The sequence below is a fragment of the Artemia sp. Qi Xiang Cuo genome, chromosome 6 (genome assembly GCF_049724085.1).
Source record: "Artemia sp. Qi Xiang Cuo chromosome 6, ASM4972408v1, whole genome shotgun sequence".
In the NCBI taxonomy this organism is placed as follows: Eukaryota; Metazoa; Arthropoda; class Branchiopoda; order Anostraca; family Artemiidae; genus Artemia; species Artemia sp. Qi Xiang Cuo.
This window is the reverse complement of record NC_142799.1, coordinates 50455538-50473245: the sequence shown is the minus strand read 5'-3', so window position 1 is coordinate 50473245 and position 17708 is coordinate 50455538. Positions and strand designations below refer to the sequence as shown.

General features: G+C 35.9%; 1 protein-coding gene across 1 annotated transcript in view; it reads right to left on the bottom strand.

Moving 5' to 3' along the window:
* Positions 1 to 281: 281 nt before the first annotated feature.
* Positions 282 to 17708, bottom strand: part of Zw10 (Zeste-white 10 kinetochore protein) — a 199753-nt gene continuing 182326 nt past the window's right edge. Inside the window, exons 8-11 of the mRNA XM_089090240.1 lie at positions 9810 to 9938; positions 7779 to 7921; positions 965 to 1129; positions 282 to 434 (exon numbers count right to left, since the gene is read on the bottom strand). Coding sequence (XP_088946366.1) covers positions 363 to 434; positions 965 to 1129; positions 7779 to 7921; positions 9810 to 9938 — 509 coding nt within the window. The 3' untranslated portion in view covers positions 282 to 362. The remainder of the gene's footprint in view (positions 435 to 964; positions 1130 to 7778; positions 7922 to 9809; positions 9939 to 17708) is intronic.

The window sequence follows — 17708 nt, the reverse complement described above, 5'->3', positions numbered from 1 at the left end:
ATGCTCATTCAGGGATGATTTAGGGAATGGCTTTGAATTACTGAATGTTAATAACTATAAATCCTTGACGATTAAACGACAGTTAGGACCTAAATGAGGTCCTAATTTCCCTAAATCAAAGCACAAAATACATGTTTCACTAATGATCTATTATTATATATCAACTTGCGACGTTATACCTACAGCTTGCGTGTGTCTATTCTTTAAAGAGCTTTACCACAAAAATGAGAGCGAGTATTTTTCGTTTTGCCTATTGTTTAACATTAATCAATCGCTTTTTAGTACAAGGATTTATTTTTATTTTGAAAAAAAATGTAGATTAATCATATACATAAAATACCAGCAACGAAATTGACTAAACACTACTTGATTTTTCCAATTAGCTCCGCACGCTTAGTTGTTCTCTGGAAAAGCGATCGGATCATGTGTTTCACCTGAAAAAAGAGTATTTTATCGGTATTACAAAAAAAATCGCATGTCATCACAAAAGTGTTTCACAGCATCACAAGAAAATACAGAATTAATAAAAAAACTGAAAAACTGAAAATTGGTAAAGTTAGACAATTACACCGTTCTGAGTTACTACTGTCCTGAGTATGAAACCCTTTTCTCTGGAATGTAGATTTCTCTGTGTTTCTGTAAAAAAAAAAAAAAAAAAAAAAAAAAAAAAAAAAAAAAAGCACCTTCACCAAAGAGCAAGAAATTTTAACCGAAACAAGAACACGGGGTAAGAAAATGCGGTTCTCACTTCATACAAAAAGCACCTAAATATTTTTATTTCAGCTATTTTATTTAAAGAGTTAACATATGCAAAGGTTGCTTATAGTACAGAAAATATTTTTTATCATATTAAAAATTATAATAAGCTTCCATTATAATTATAAAAAGTATATAAACTTAATAAACATAAATATAATATAAATTACAGTAAACTGTACTATAATAAATATAGCTATCTTCTTACTTGCTCAGCAGTGAAATACAAAGCTAAGGGTCCACTTCCATTTTCCCATCTCTCTTCAATATCCTTAAGTGAAGCGTTGAGTAGTTTGAGCAGCTCTGAGAACTGTTGATATCGTGAAATGTGCTTCCGCATTCGACCAATTGCATCAATATTGTTGTCGTCATTCTTAAATAAACAAATCCTACTATCAAACGTAAATCTTACTGGTGATTTATCTAGTGGCACAGCAATTGCAATAGTGCAAAGGTAAACATTGCTAAAATGTAGGGAGTATAAAAGGATTCGTGGACGGGAGGGGGTCTACGGTGCAGAAGAAGTTCACTTCCAGACCAAAGCTTTTCCCACAGGAGGAGAGGCTCAAAATAACTTAAGCCCCTCCCTCCTTATTTTCTACCAATCTCTGTGTAAATGTGGCATTTGTATGTATATGCAGAGGTCCAGTAAATTTGAAAAAGAAGGTAGGGTCTAAAAGTCCCTAGCTCAGTTTTTAATAGCCTTTTAGAGATTTTATTGTTGATTAAGGAAACAAAAGGATAAATGTCTACAAAACCATGGTAATTTTTGCATTAAAGTTTCATTAAATATTTTTGTTTACAACGACCACGAAAATAAAGTTGATGTTATTCCGACGCGACATTCTTGTTTTATGGAGCAGTTGAGTTGTCTTCGTATTCGCAGTCACATGGAGTTGTTATCACAGTCATACATTTTTCCAGTCGCAAGTATTCGCTGTATTAATTAGTCACAGGCACAAGAAGTCACGGTCACAAATAGTTGCAGCCACAATTAGTCACAGTCGGGAAGTAGCCATAGTCATAGGTAGTGACAGTCGTAATCGTATGTAACCTAGTCGCAGTGGCAACCACAAGCAGCTGAAGTCATTAGCAGTTACAATCGCAAGCAGTCACACCCAAAGTCACAAGTGGTCACAGACGCAAGCAGTTGCAATTGCAGTCACAGGTAGTCGCTGTCACAAATAGTCTTAATCACAGTTACAAGAAGTTGAAGTTGCAGTCATAGCAGTAGCAGTAGTGGCCCTGAAAGTTTCAAGTTAATACCCTTACCCGTTCCTAGGATATTAAAGATACGCCTTTATGATAACCTGGATGCTCATAGTATCTTTTGATTTAAATTCAACATACCCCTCAATATTTACAGAAATTTTGTCTCACTACCTTCAGCATTTTTGGGCACATTCAGGATCAAATATTCCCCTTTTTTCCATTGATAAATCCTGCATGCGAAAAATGGCTAAATTTCATTGCTTACATTCCCTGAACCGGGGGCTTTAGGAGAATGGCATGCCCGGAGGCATAATTGTTCGACTTTTACGAATAAATGGCTTTTCAAAATTTCTGTCAGTGTTGATGGGGGGGGGGGTCATCTAAAGAGGGTGAGGGGAAGTTGGTTGTCGTCCAATCACTCCGACATCCCCGTCAATATGCCGTGAAAGTTTCAACCTAATTCGCTCAGTACTTAAGATATTGCTGATCACATTTTTGACAACCATCCTCAATATAATGTGGTTTAACTTTTTCAACTTCTCCCTCTACATTTCCTGAAAATTTCACCTTAATACCCGAAGAGTTGTAGACTCGCGATCAAACATGCCTCTTTTCCCAATAACAAACTTTAAATATAAACAATGGGCAACCGGCATAACAAAGCTCTTACACCAAGGGCTGTCGGTTGTTATGTCATTCCCAGAGGCATATTTATTGGATCTTTAGACTATTTATTAACAAGATGGCTATTTCAAAATTTGGACCTCTGACCACTTTTCAACATCCCCATCAATAAGCCCTGAAACTGGAAGCACATAAGTGTCTTTTGATTTAGTTCAACATACGCCTTAACATCCCAAGAAGTTTCAACTTAATACCCTTAGCCTTTTCTGACACACCCAGAATAAAACATTCCCCCCCCCCATTTCCCAATGATAAATCCAGCTTGTAAAGAATAGACAACTTGCGTAATTTATTACAATCTTTGCCTTGGGGCTATAGGGGTACATGGCATCTCTAGAGGCACAGTTATCAAGATATTTTGACTATTTGAACAAAATGATTTTTTCAAAACTTCGATCATTGTTGATGGGAGGGGTCATCTAAAAAGGGCAAGGGGGAGGGAGCTGGCTACCCTTCAAATACTTTCCAATATTCCCCTCAAAATACCTTGAAAGTTTCAACTTAATACCCTCAGTTGTTTCTTGGATATTGCTGATACGCCCTTTTAACAACCAGCACGGACACAGTGTTTTGATTTTGTTTGACATTTATCTAAAAATTTCCTTAAAGTTTCACCTTAATGCCCTAAGCCTTTTTGGAAAACCAGGATCAAAATTGCGCCATTTTACACAAATATACACAAAAAAACTGTATATGTCAACAATGGACAACTTGCATAACTAATAGTACTTGCCCTGGTGGATATGGAGAGTTATGTCAACCCCGAAGTTATAGTTATTTGACCAATGGACTATTTTGCTGATGACTATCTCAAAATTTTTATCAGATGTCTTTTTTTTTGACGGGAAGGACGAGGGAGAAGGGTTAGTGACCCTCCAATTCCTTTAGACTCTTAAAAACAGCACTAGAACTTTTGATTTTAAATCGAACGACCTGCCCCCCCTAAAGTTTGACGACAACCCATTCCATTCAAAGTGGTTCTGGAGCAAAGCTAGAATGTTCTCTTTAATTTCATATGTATGCCTTTGACGGCTTAGCACAACAAGTTCTCTTCTAGCGACATCCATGTTTACAAATTAGAAATATTTTGCTCGTCGAAATGAAATTCAATTTTGACTATTGTTTGATTTGGGGCGAGAGTTTGTGACGTTTCCCTGTAAGACGAGGTAAAAGGATACCTAGCTTCAAATAGATACCTAGAGGTACCCCCGATCATGCATATCACTCCCGGCCAAAGGCAGAGTATCAGGGAATCGGCACCTATGCTACACAGATTTCACTGGTCCGTATACGATTTTTTTTGCTGTTTTGTTTTCGATTTAACGTCTTTGAAATAGTAAGAAGGGATTTGTCTCTAATGTATTAGGCGCTATAAATTTTTGATTCCATTGCTATCTGCCAAAAGCACTAATTGGAGGGAAGTGGCAGGGTGGGGGCAAACCTAGATTTTATTTCCATTTCCAAAGATTTTGAAAAAAAATCGTTTTTATGTTCGTTTAAAGTAAAGTATTATATTTTTGTGAATTGGCACCCCTGCTGTCTGCATCCTCTTTGTTCTTAGTTTACCAGAAATCTCAAACAATTGTAATAGTACCAAATAACCCCCAAGGATTGATTGGCCTCAGCGAAGATTTTGGTATTTTCTATTACATGTAGACCAATAGAATCATTCTCAACTCAAAAAAAGTTTTGCAGCAAAATTATTATCCATAACATTTTGTTCATGTTGTAACAATACAAGATCCAACTTGGAAATAGATTTGAAATGCAAAAGCATACCGGCTACTGGAGATGTGAAAACCAAAACTAAAAGTTACAAAATCGATGAAGTTAAGTATTTTGAGAATATATTTTGCCCTCTTCCCCCAAAGTTTTGTTAATTGACACAAATACCCCTTTTTTGTTTAGATAGATTTCACTTTAATGAAAATGAAAACTTACTTAAAGGGGATATAATTAAAAAAGCTAAATAGATACAAGCAGACATATTATCACACACCAGAATTTAGGTGGAGTAAGTCAAAGGTTTTCATTCAATAATATCTTATATGCCAAAAGTTTTGTTTTTAGTCACAATGCTGCAGAGCATGGTAGGGGATACAAAGCAATTTTGGTCAGGAATAAGGCAGGAGAATGGACAAGGAAAAGGCCAATTACAAATCCCTGAAGCTGATACTTGGCCTAGTTTTCTTGAGAGTATAGATGAAGATTCCAGTGGCCTTGATAGTGAAGAATCAAGGGCTGCTCCGCAGTTTCCGATGAAAGAAAAAGATTACGAGTTAGTGAAGGAGGTAACCTGGGATGAAATTAGGAAAGTAGTTAAGAAGATGAAGGGAGGATCAGGGCCAGGAATAGATGGTGTACCAGCAGTTTTGTTAAAGAGGTTTCTTGGTGTTTTTTCGCTAGTTTTAGCGAATATTTTTAATATAATTATAAGTAGTGGTGTATGGCCTTCCCTATGGAAAGTATCGATTATGGTACCTCTATTTAAGAAAGGTAGTCCTAGTGATCATGATAGCTATAGGTTGATAGCATTAGCGCCTGCACTTAGTAAAATTTTAGAAAAGATTTTGGCCAATCGGTTGAATGAATGGTTGGAGGGTTATGGGGTAATTAAAGAGGAGCAGGGGGGTTTCAGGAAAGGGTATAGTACGTCGGATAGAGCATTTGTGTTAAGTGCACTGATAGAGAAGTATGGATCAGGTAGAAAAACGCTGTATGTTGCGTTTCTAGACTTAAGAAAGGCATTAGACAATGTAGATAGACCTCTCCTTGAAAAGTGTTTAAGAGATGTAGGTCTACCCTTAAGTTCTATTCGTTTATTTGTTGGTATGTATTCTGGGACTAAGTCGATGGTCAGGGCAGCGCCTGACCTGAGTGAAGCAGGGCAGCGCCATGTCCCCGAGACTGTTCGGTTTGTTTTTGAATGATATGGTGGAGTTTCTGGAAAAAAATGTGCTCCAAAGCTGTGTTTTGGAAAAATAAATTTTTCGGTGTTATTATTTGCGGATGACACTGCATTGGTTACGAAGTCAGCAAGGGAGCTACAAATATTACTTGATTTAATTGAGGAATATTTACAAATGAAAAAGTTACAGCTTAACGTTATGAAAACTGAAGTGGTTGTTTTCAGGAAAAGGAATAAAAAAATAGATAATATATTTGTATTTGGAGGACAACAATTAGAAGTAGTTGAAACAAAAAGTATCTTGGTTATATTTTCCAAAGTAATGGTGGATGGAGTTCTCATATTATAGAAGTGTTAAACAGGGGAAGAGCTGCAACATTTTCACTTTTTAGGAATAAAATTAGTGGAATAAAGAATTTGTCTTTGCATAAGATGGTTTTTTTTTTTATCTAAGATTATGCCCATTCTCTATTACGGGGCAGAGATCTGGGGACATGAGAACGCTGCCCAGTTAGAAAGCGTTCAGCTAGTTTATTTTAAGATATTGTACGGGTTGCATAGAATGACCCATACCCAGTTTCTTAAAAGAGACCTTGGACTGTGGTCACTTAAAAGCTACAGGACAGTCCAAATGATAAAATTTTGGCTAAAGGTTGTACAGTAACCCAGTGATAGGCTACTGAAGGCTGCATATGATGAGGTACTTCAGCTACATAGTAAAAGATCTTGACTTTTTAAAATTAAAGAGGTACTGGATAAGACAGGTTTTTCTTTCGCATGGAATGATGGCCTTGGACCAACTAGTCAACAATTACAGTTGGTCAAGGAAATCAAGCGGGTGCTGGAGGACCAGACGATACAGAAATGGGGTGAGGAGATTAAGAATTCGGAAATTTTAAGGCATTATAATGAGGTTAAGATAATTTATGGTCAGGAATTTTACTTTAAGTTAAATTTACCGTCTAGATTCCTTACATATTGGATGCAGCTACGATCTAATTGCCTTCCGATTCGTTCGAGATTGAAAGTTTTTGAGAGGAGGAAAAGTATCCCGCACGGCAGGTTTGCTTGCCCTTTTTGCCAAGAAGAGGAGGAGAATTTAGAGCATTGTCTGAGTCGTTGTCGAGGTCTTTTGGGGGTAAGGGAAAATTTATTTGGGAATGATGGAGTGCTGCTTCCCGATGCCTTGAAAAGTATGTCGTCACAATTTATTTGTCTAGTGGGAAGATATCTCGATGAGTATTTTGCAAAAAGAAGAGTAGTGTTTATTTTATTTTTTTCTTTATTATTTTTTAGAGTGCTGTAATTTTTTAATCTTGTATGTTATTTGTGTACATGGCCACATTTAGGCTTGAAATACAAGTTATCTTATCATATCATTCGTACAACAAGTCTTTCAATTAATTTTGTTTAGGATTCAATTTTAATAAATGTTACGTTAATTTATTCTCTCCAAATGTGGCGACAAAATTTAAATCCGTTTTAAATGTAAAATTCAGAGTAGTCTTATACATATAGGGTGAATTTTCTGTTCACACTCTAAGATTATTAAGCTGATCGTTAATCACATATATTGCAAACTTTCAGCCCAAAACACCTTTATTAAAACGTCAAACACCCCTTGTCTATCGAAACTTTCCAAGGCCTTCCAAATTTTTTTTTCAACTTTCGTTTTAAAGATATTATTGGGTTTTGGAAACCCTCGCAAAGAAAGCACTTTAAAAAACTATGTGATACATCCAGGACTAAGCAAAACGAGGACAATATTTTTAGTATTTAAACAACGATTTAAGTGGAATTATTTATAGGTTACTTAGAAAGTTACGCTGCTTAGGACAGAATGGTACTAATAAAATCGATATCCATTAGCATTGGGCTTGACCTCTTGAACACTCCAATATTTCTTGTTATTCATTAGCACATTAAAACAAGAACATTAAAACATTAGTCTTTTGATTGCATTTCCACTCCTATATATTAAGAAAAATACGTCAAAATGCCTTTATATTCAACTAAATTTCGTTCAGTCTTATATATTATCTGTATGAGAATGTTTAAGTAAACGTATTGAGTCAAACATAACTTTCTATTGATGCCAAGAGCATATTGAGGCTCTATATGCATTTTTTGCTGTTTTTTTTTCATAAAAAGTAGGTTCTGTTATTTTGCTTAAGATAGCCAGCTTTAGATTCAACTTCAGCTTATGTTAGCTACTTACCACAGCTGTAGAAAACAAGGTAGGCAGTGAATCTAATAAAAATGAGCCTTGTGCAGCAAGCAAAATCGCCGTATCGTAAGAGATGTCTTCAATTGCCATCGTGCGGTTGATTATGTCTTCTAGCATCGCATTTGTTAGGGTACCTTGAAAAAAAAGCTCAATTTTGCCGAGAACCCTAGTGACTGCTCAGGGGACAGCAGAAAAGAAGGAGCCATAAATAGGTGAAGAAGAAGGGAAGAAGAAATGAAAGTGTTGAGCATAGGGACAATAGTTGGGGAAAACCAAGCGGATTAAAAAAAAAAACAATCTTTATTCTCTTAGCTATAAGGGGTACATTTATTAATTTAGGAAAACCAACAATCTAATAATTACCTGGGTAGACCTTCCTGAGCCTACCTGGAAACCTTCCAACAGACTCGCCTCGTTTTTCTAAACTAAAAATTAAAGAATAGAAAAAAACGTAAGAAAAGATAATACACTGTTTTCTATTTCGAGTAAAAGTCTCAATAACATGCGGTTTGTCGGGTCGCAATGCCAGACAGAATTGTACCATCTAGCTCGGGCTAGAGAGCGTGGGGAGAGACAAGCCAGATGGCTCTTTGAGATAAACACCTGGCAAGCTAGATTTTCCAAAAATCACTTGTGTCGAAAAGTGAAATTGAAATCGCAGAGGAAAGGTTCCAAAGACTTCTTCCTAATTTCACTCTCCGGCCAGAAAAAAAAATATAATAATTATTCCTCTCAGACGAATTGTTATTTTATTTTATTTCATTATCTTGAATTTATTTTTCGTTTATCTTATAGTTTCGAGAAGTTTTCAGAACTATTCCTGTTACAAGAACACTCCCTGACAATTCACCCTATGACTAGCTTATGGGGCCTGTCGTCATACTGGGGTCTATGAGACAGCAACGTGCGTGTCAGGATTCATATGCTTACGTGAAACGAGATTGGATTCCCAATAGACAAGGAACTTTCTGTTGCAGCAAGATTTACCTGATAGAAGACTCTACCTCCCCACCCCTATTGAAAACTTTTCAATATGAATGTCAAATCATTTTGGCATTTTGAACAGACATTATCCGATATATGAAGGGGCGTCGCCCAATCCCTTTCCTAAACTTCCAATCATTTTGCTAAAGTTTAAAAAATTACAGATATTGTTCTTGCCCACAAGTTAAACTTTAGCGCAAAGAGCGATGGTTTTTGGCAGTAGAGGGTGGTAGCCATACTCATAGGATGTTATATGATTGTTTTATGGTTTAGCGTCGTCTTTGTCTCTCATTTGGTAAAAATTCACTTCTCTAAACATTATTCTCAATTAAGGAGAAGGTATCTTGTGCAAGCTATTTGATTAATCCAAAGAAAATGCTCAGAAATGAAAGACACGAAAAACAAATCTATTAGCTGCAACTATAGTACCTAAAAACCAAAAATAATATTTTTGAATATCAAAGACCAATGTGTGATTGAAAAATACAAAATTCACCTTCGACAAAATTTCCAACAGGCAGCAAATATACGTCAGTGACAAAACCTATTTTAAAAGGTTCAAAACTGCCACAAAATTTACTTTATTTTATTTTTGAGAATGGCAATTCCTCAATCATCCGTATGTCATTGGAGCCAGCACTTACACGGAAATTCACTTTTTTGAGGGGTTGGAAGGAGTACTTACGTTTCCTGGCTCAAAGTCTGAATACCACTGAGTAACACTTTTGGAAAACGGAAGAATTGTAAATATACATTCAACTAACTCCATACTTCTACCAGAGTCACCCTCCTCCCATTTATCTCATTTTTTTATTTGAAAACATTCAACGTTCGAATTCTTGATATCTAAAACCAGAAATAATTTGTGAAAAGCAGACACTTTTAAAACCCCCCACCGTACAAAAATAACTTTTTCCCTTTCCTCGAAAGGCTGGGATTTTTAAAAAGAGGGAATACAATACCGGTAACCAGAGGGATTTTTTTAACTTTTTGAAATATTCAAAGTTATGCCAATATAAATTTGGCATAACAAAATACCTATTGCTTTGTAATAGACGGTCGTTGGTAAGACTTTCTGCCAAGCATCTTGAAGAAACTTTAGACGAAGAACACATCTCTGAAAAGAATCTTCTACAGTCGGGACAGTTACCGTTTGACTTTCAAAATCTGCAAAACAAGTTATTATAAGTCAATATTGAAACAGTATTTGAGATTATATAGATCATTCCTTACAATACGGAAGTGATTATAGTTGCAGCGCTAGGTGCTACCTGGTAAACGACGAACGACGGCCCATAGTAACCAAAAAATAGCTTGAAACCCATAAAAATGGCGTCGGATTGAAAGAGAAAGTACACTATCAAAATTGCTTTAGCTAAAAGCCTCATACAGGAGACTTGCAGTCACTTGGCTTGAATAACAAGGAAAATAACTTTTTGCATTGGAAGCACTGATCTGTCCTCTTTTGTTTCCTCCACTACTAAGAGGGCACTGGAACATGATAGTAAGTTGTTTAATGGCTCATTTTAAAGGAAATTACTACATCTATTTCCTTTTTTAATTTAAGAGAAAAGATGCTCTAAGGTGGAGTTTGCAGACACCAAAAACAGTGCATGCGCCTATAAGTGTCGTGGCTTGGCCTGGAAAAACCTCACTATAATTCAATTATGGTAAGCACAGAAACGGTATAAAAATGATTTTTTTAGTCCTTTGGACATGGACACTCATCTTCAAAAAACACTAATGTATCAATTCTTTTTTTCATGGTAAGCACAAGGACACTATTAGAAGAGTGTCTCAGTCTGTATAGACGGTTACAGACAAGCGATGAAGCGTTGATGACAGCTTTCATAGAATGTACCGATAAACATCAAAAGAAAATCTTGTGCAATTTCAGTTTACAATTTGTTTGTAAACTGAATAATAGTATGACAGTTTATTCTTTTGTCATTGATAGAAAAGTCATCTTGCATGTGATACTGTTTGTTTGTTTTATAAGCCCCCTCCTTTTCCAATACATCTGTTCTTTCACTTGCTTGATCAGCTATTTTGTATGGGGACTTTCTCTAAAAGCTATGTTAAATGTTGAACAAGTAATGAATTCGACCATCTTTTTAATGCACTTTCTTCTTTTGGGTTACTGCCTTCCTTTTTTTTCCTTCTCGTGTTGACCCTACAAGAATTTCTGCCACTTTAATAGACATTATTTTCATTTCTAATTCTCCTAATTTCATTGATCTTTCTGATTACTTCCCTATTTATCTATCACTAATTGTGCCTAAAACTGAGATTGCTGAGGATGACCAAGATGAGTCTTCTTTTAGACTTTTTACAGATACAGAAATTTCTAACTTAATACGTAGTCTTCAGAGTAAGGATTAATCTAGTGTTCTTGAAGATAATGATGTTGAATGTGCAACGAATTTGTTAATGTGCTGTATGGAAACTCTGTTGGATAAGCATTTTCCTCTTTGAAAGAGGCCATGGAATTCAATACCCAGATGTCCATGGATGTCTAGAAGTCTGATGAATGCTAGACCTATGGAGGCGTCTCTATTCACGTCTGCATGGGAAACTAAGACACAGGATGATCTTTTGAAGTATAAACAATATAAAAATGTGCTTACTTCTTCAGTACGTGCAGCCAAAAAGCTGTATTTTTCGCGTCGAATTGATGAGTGCAAGGGAAATTTGCGCAAGGTTTGGGCTTTAGTTAAAGAAGCTCTTTCCCGCAAGAAACTCAAACAGTCTTCCCCATTTCTTTACAGGAATGCTGATGGATCCATTGGAGGACAAAAACTCTAAAGCAAGCGTCTTCAATTCGTACTTCACCACATTTTCTTCGGTCCTCATTCCACCCCAGAGTGAAGTATGTAGTATTCCCTTAGGAGAAAAATCTTTCTTTCCTTTCCCCATACAGTGATACTGAAATTTCTTGTATTATTTCTCAGCTTCCAGGTAGGCGTTTAGTTGATGGTTTTGGTTTGAGTAATAATGTCCTTAAAAAATGGGTCAGTTTTTTTCTAGCCCCATCTCCCATATAACCAACCTTTCTCTTTCTTCTGGCATTTGCCTCATTTATTTAAAGTTGCTAATGTTGTATCTTTGCATAAAAAAGGGAATTCCTTTCTAATTTCAAACTATTGACCTATTTCTCTTCGTCCCGTCGTCCTTAAGGTCGTTGAAAAAGCAGTGTATCGTAGATTCTCTTCATTTGTATTTAGCATTAATACGACTGCAGGAAACTGTCTGATAAAACTTACGCTCAGTATGATTTTCGTCCCTCCTTCTCTACTTTGCATGCACTCTCAGATGCAACAGAAATTGTGCAAGTTAATCTGGACAAGGGGTTGTGCGTTTTGGATCTATTTCTTGACTTTTCAAAGGCATTTGATATAGTCGACCACTCTATTCTTCTGTCTAAACTATCTTTGTGTAGAGTGCATGGAGTCCAAATTGAATGGTAAAGGTCTTAGCTCTCAGGGATATCTCCGTATGGTTCGGTTGATGGTACTTCTACTTCTACTTTGCCTATATTGAAAGGCGTCCCACAGGGCTCTGTGCTTGGACTACTTTTGTTTTTAATTTATATTAACAATTTTGTTGATGGTCTTCATCCCCATGTGGACCCTGTTCCTTTTGCTGACTACAGTAACTTTTTCATTGTTGCAGTGGACTTGCCATCTGCAACTTCCGTAGCTCAGGGTCTTCTTGATAAAGTAAAGGATTGGTGCTGGTTAAATGGTATGGCTCTTAACAGCAAGAAGAGTGCCATTGTACATTTCAGGACCCCTTATCGTATGAGAGACGTCCAGGAGATAATCATCCTGACTTATGGAAACGATAATTATACCGCAAGCTGCTATGGTGAAATTTCTTGGAGTGTATTTTGACAGTTTTCTTTCTTTTAAACCTCATATAACTCACACCCGTTCCCTCAACCTCCACCAGTCTTTACTGCTTTCCCTTCACTATGTTTTATTTTTCATTACCTTTCTTATTGTTGCTCTATCTGGAGTAGTATTAATAAATCTCTTCCGTGCTCACTTGAAAAAGCCCAAAATAGGACAGTGAAGGCTACTTTTCTTCTCCCCCGGCTATGCCCTTCCTATGATCTTTATAATGATGCTGGAATAGCTTTGCTGGATCGTATTGTGGGTAAAAGTAATCTTTACTTAGCGCATTCTCCTTTTCTAGGTACACTTCCACCGTCTCTGCAGCAGTTTTTCCCACGGACCGTCGGACAGGCTCAGATAGGTACTCTTCTTCTTTGTGTGATACTTCTCACAGATTTACTTTACCTAAGGGATCATCAACAGCATCTCAGAGGTTTCTTGTTTATCAATCCATTCTACTCTGGAACTCAATCCCTTTTGATGTCCCTCTATCTTTATCTGAAAAGGCAGTTTCTCGGCAGGTCTTTCCACTCCAGTAATTTTTCTCCCTCCTTTGTTTATTTTTTTGTAATTATTATTTCTATTCCAATTTATATGTCTCTCTTCAAATCAAAATTCGGGTGCTTAAGGCACCCGAATTTTGATTATACTCGAATGTTATAAAAATCGGGTGTATATAAAGAAAATCATTGGTTCAGGGCATATATTTATTAGTTAATTGTGTATTTATTGTGAATTCTAACAAAAACAGGTATTATGTGTTATATAAAGAGATAACTGAAGGGATTCAGGGTAATATATTAATAATCACAGGTTTTTTTGAAAATAATTATTTAGGATTTTATGTTGATAATAATTTGAGTTGGAAGAAACACATAAATGTGATTTCTTCTAAACTTGCACGAGGTCTTGGAGTAATGCGGCGTTTGAAACACGTGTTACCCTTAAGTGTTTTAAGAAATATATATCATACTGTTCTTCATCCTTTTATTGTTTATGGTTGCTGTATTTATGCATCTAATTTTTCTTCAAATATTAAAATACTGCAGATTCTTCAGAATAAGGCACTACGAGTACTGGGTGAGTTTGTTCAGTATGAGCATACGCGTGAATCTGTTATTAGTTTTAGGATTTTAAATATTCATCAGATCAGGGACCATCAGGCGGGAGTGTTTACTTACCAGGTGCTTAATAGATTATCTCCAGAATATTTTAGAGATTTTTTTAAGTTTAATTCTGATTATCATCATCATAGGACTAGAGGTCGTGGAAGCTTAGTCTCAGAAGTAAGGAGTACGAGTCGATCTAGTTTTGCAATTAGAAATTATGCAGTTAATTTGTGGAATGGTTTCCCGGAGAGCATTAGTCACAATAGTGGCTTAATAAACGTCATACGTTCTTACCATCTCTACGTTTGTTGATAATGTTATTAAAAAAATGTGTTGTAAGTGCCAGTTAAGTATGATGTATTATTAGTTGAAAATAAAAGTCAAGTCAAGTCAAAAAAAAAAAAAAAAAAAAAAAAATCAATTAGGTGTCTGTGCATTTTATTGAAAATCTATCAGATATATTCGTGTAAAACTACAGAAGTTTATGTCACTATTTAAAATTAACTTCAACATTTACTTACTGAATCAATCAATGGTTTATTATTACATTTGATTAAATATTCTTGCAGCAGACATCTTTAGTATTGTTTAGTTTTTATTTTCTCAGATAAAGATTGATTATAAATACATAGGATACCAAGCTGATAAGGCAATATCAGTTGAATTACTGAATATATCAATTTACATTTAATGTTTGTTGTTATAACTGAAATTTTGTCATTTGTCAGATATAATAAATTCATATTTGAAATTGACTTGTTATTAATTTGCTATTAGAACAATACTATTTTTGATTCAATGTTGTCTGCTATGTAATTTTCTGACAGATTGGACAATTGTTAAAGTACACATAAAATGTTTTGTTTTACAGTCGGTCATGGCGATTTCCACATCCACACGCAGTAAACAGGAAGTGTACCTGCTTGGTTCAGCTTTGGAAGATCTATATGGTTCAAAATTGCCATCGATTGGTGACGTTCTCAGGCTCTATGACACAAAGCTGAAAGTAGCCAAGACTAAACATGAGACAGCAGTATCAGTAATTAAGGACGTTCAAATGTTCTGGGAGAAAGCCCTTCAAGTGGCCCAGACATCCAGCATTTCAAACGTTTCAAAGCCTTTTGGCCAAACATTGTATATGCTGATTACAAGCCTGGTGTTGAGGTTCCGGTCATTGCTGCAGCTCTGGTTGATGCCCTGGATGATATATGCATTGAAAATATACATGTTCAGAGATTCTGGCTTCAAGCTGACAGATCGTGAAATCACTGGTCTGGGCAACTTCTGTGCTTTTGGTGTAGGAATTTATGTTAAATCGTGGTTCCTTTCTCCTTTGCCAACAGCAGCACCAGCCAATGATTTAATGCTTCTGAAGAGTCTCCTCACTCGTGGATCGCCAGAAACAACTGGTGCACTGAAGAAAATGTGTGGGCAGCTGTGGTATCTTAGCGAAGAACTGATAGGATTGGCATTTTTTGACAGGGGCGTTGATGCAACTGAAAAAAGAGCAATGGTCGAAGCACTCTGCCATGAAGGAACGGAGGGCCCACCGAAGCGCATCACTGATGACAAAACTACAGTCTTTCTACAGGACTTTGTTACACACAATACAAGGAACTTCTTCCATATCCTTTCAATTCCAGATAGTTTCTTGTCTACAGATCCTGAGACCTGGGTTGATTATGAGTTCTATGTGAAGGCTGAAAAATCATAAGAGAACTACGAGTAGTGAATGACACAGCCAAACATGGACTTGCCCTTATGTAGGACTAAAATTTACTTCTTACAAAAATGAAAACCAGATGCAATTTGCTCTGCAAGTAGTTAAAGAGCATCGAAACGTTTTCCTGATTCTAACAAGTCAACAATCCTTCAAGGGCTAGCCAAAACCTCTGACAGCCCAGGCTCAGCATGACTTTGTAGTGTGTATTTTTTTATCAATTACCGAAAGATACGTTTGATATTTGCTACGCCAGTGACGTATTTTAACCAGTCATTATGATTGTTTTTACAAACTAATGATTGGATGAGTTTAGTATTGATTATATCTAATATGTCCTCAATAAATTTGGTTTGCTGAATGAATTTCCTAAGTGCATCCGAAATTACGTTAAACATTGTCCAAGCAGAACTTCACTTGAATTGAGCATACCCTAAATATTGACCAATTTGGAAATTTTTTTGCCCATGTTGTTAAATTTTGATGTAGACAAAAATGGCAGGGTGGGAGGTTTATAATTCTGAAGTGAAAAAATAAGGACCACCTATCTATATATATATATATATATATATATATATATATATATATATATATATATATATATATATATATATATATATATATATATATATATATATATATATATATATATATATATATATATATATATATATATACATATATATATATATATATATATATATATATATATATATATATATATATATATATATATATATATATTATATATATATATATATATATATATATATATATATATATATATATATATATATATATATATATATATATATATATATATATATATATATATATATATATATATTAGGGTGGTCCTTATGGGGGGGACATCCTGGCATGATTTAAAAAAACAGTCAGAAATTAAATTAAAATTAAGTTTTTTCACCGGAAATTAAGGAACAACATTGAAACTTAAACGAACAGAAATTATTCCGTCTCTGAGGGGTTGGGGGGGCTGCTCATCCCTTTCTCATCTCTCGCTCATCCCTTGAATTTTTGTCCCAATTCTTTATGAAAGACCCCTGAGACAAATGTGCCATTGAATTTAAATGAGAGGTATTTTTAAGTACTTTGAGACTTTAGCTGTAAAGAGCAAAGGATGAGGAAGGGGCAGCCCCCCTCATATATAAGCTCATGTTCCATTTATCAAGGCAGCGCAATAGCACAGCCTAAGTAAAGAGGGATGTGGGACCAATGTATTATTCTTTTTTTATTTTATTTTTTTAAGACCAGGGCACTTCGTATAGAAGGAGTGGTAGTAGCAACTTCGAAAGGGACTCTTTCGATTGGAAATTGAAAGGGCTAGTGACCCTTTTAACAGTCAAAAGTGATTGGAGGGTAAAAAGCCCCCTCCCCCTCACGCCCATCATTTCATCGAACACATCCCATCAAAATTTTGAGATAGCCATCTTGTTCGGCCTAGTTGAAAGATCCGAAAATTATGTCTTTGAAGATGTCATCCCCCACGGCCCTCAGGGCAAGGGTTGTAAGTTATACCCTGTGGGCATATAAGATTTTTATAGAAAGGGTGTGTCGTATAAACTTCGGAGGGGGCTCATTTGATTGGTAATCAGAAGTTCTTGTGGCTTTTTAAGAGAAAAAGTGATTGGAGAGCAGCTACCCCCCTTCCATATGTCATACTTTCCTGCAATGCATCTGATAGGGATACTTTTTCAGGTGAATTTTAGCCCTGGAGTTATATCAGCAATGAACCCAGTCCATGAAAGGTGTTTCTACCATCGAGAGTTCATATGTTGTGACAGACGTCGTCCACCACCCGTTGGACCAGACAATCAAAAGTAATTCTCTGCAGTTCGGTTCCATGACAAACAGCAGCGTATTTATCAAACCTCAAAACTTCAGAATAGGAAGAGCAAAAGCTCAGCAAATTCAAGGTATCAATCAAGAATTTGCAGGAACTATAACCCAGGCATGTAGACATGCTGACGAAAAATATGCGTGGTAGGCAAAGCAGTCTCGTCCAAAATTCGTTGATGGGAATTTTAATCATGACAGTGAATATATTTTGCAATAGGTTGCAAACCTTTATGCAATGATGCCCAAATAAAGGGGTACTTTGCCGTCTTTTTAATATGCCAAGGTTTCCAATAAATAACTCGCACGTTTTTAAAAAGACACCATGCATTTTTTAATGTTGTAGAATTTTTCA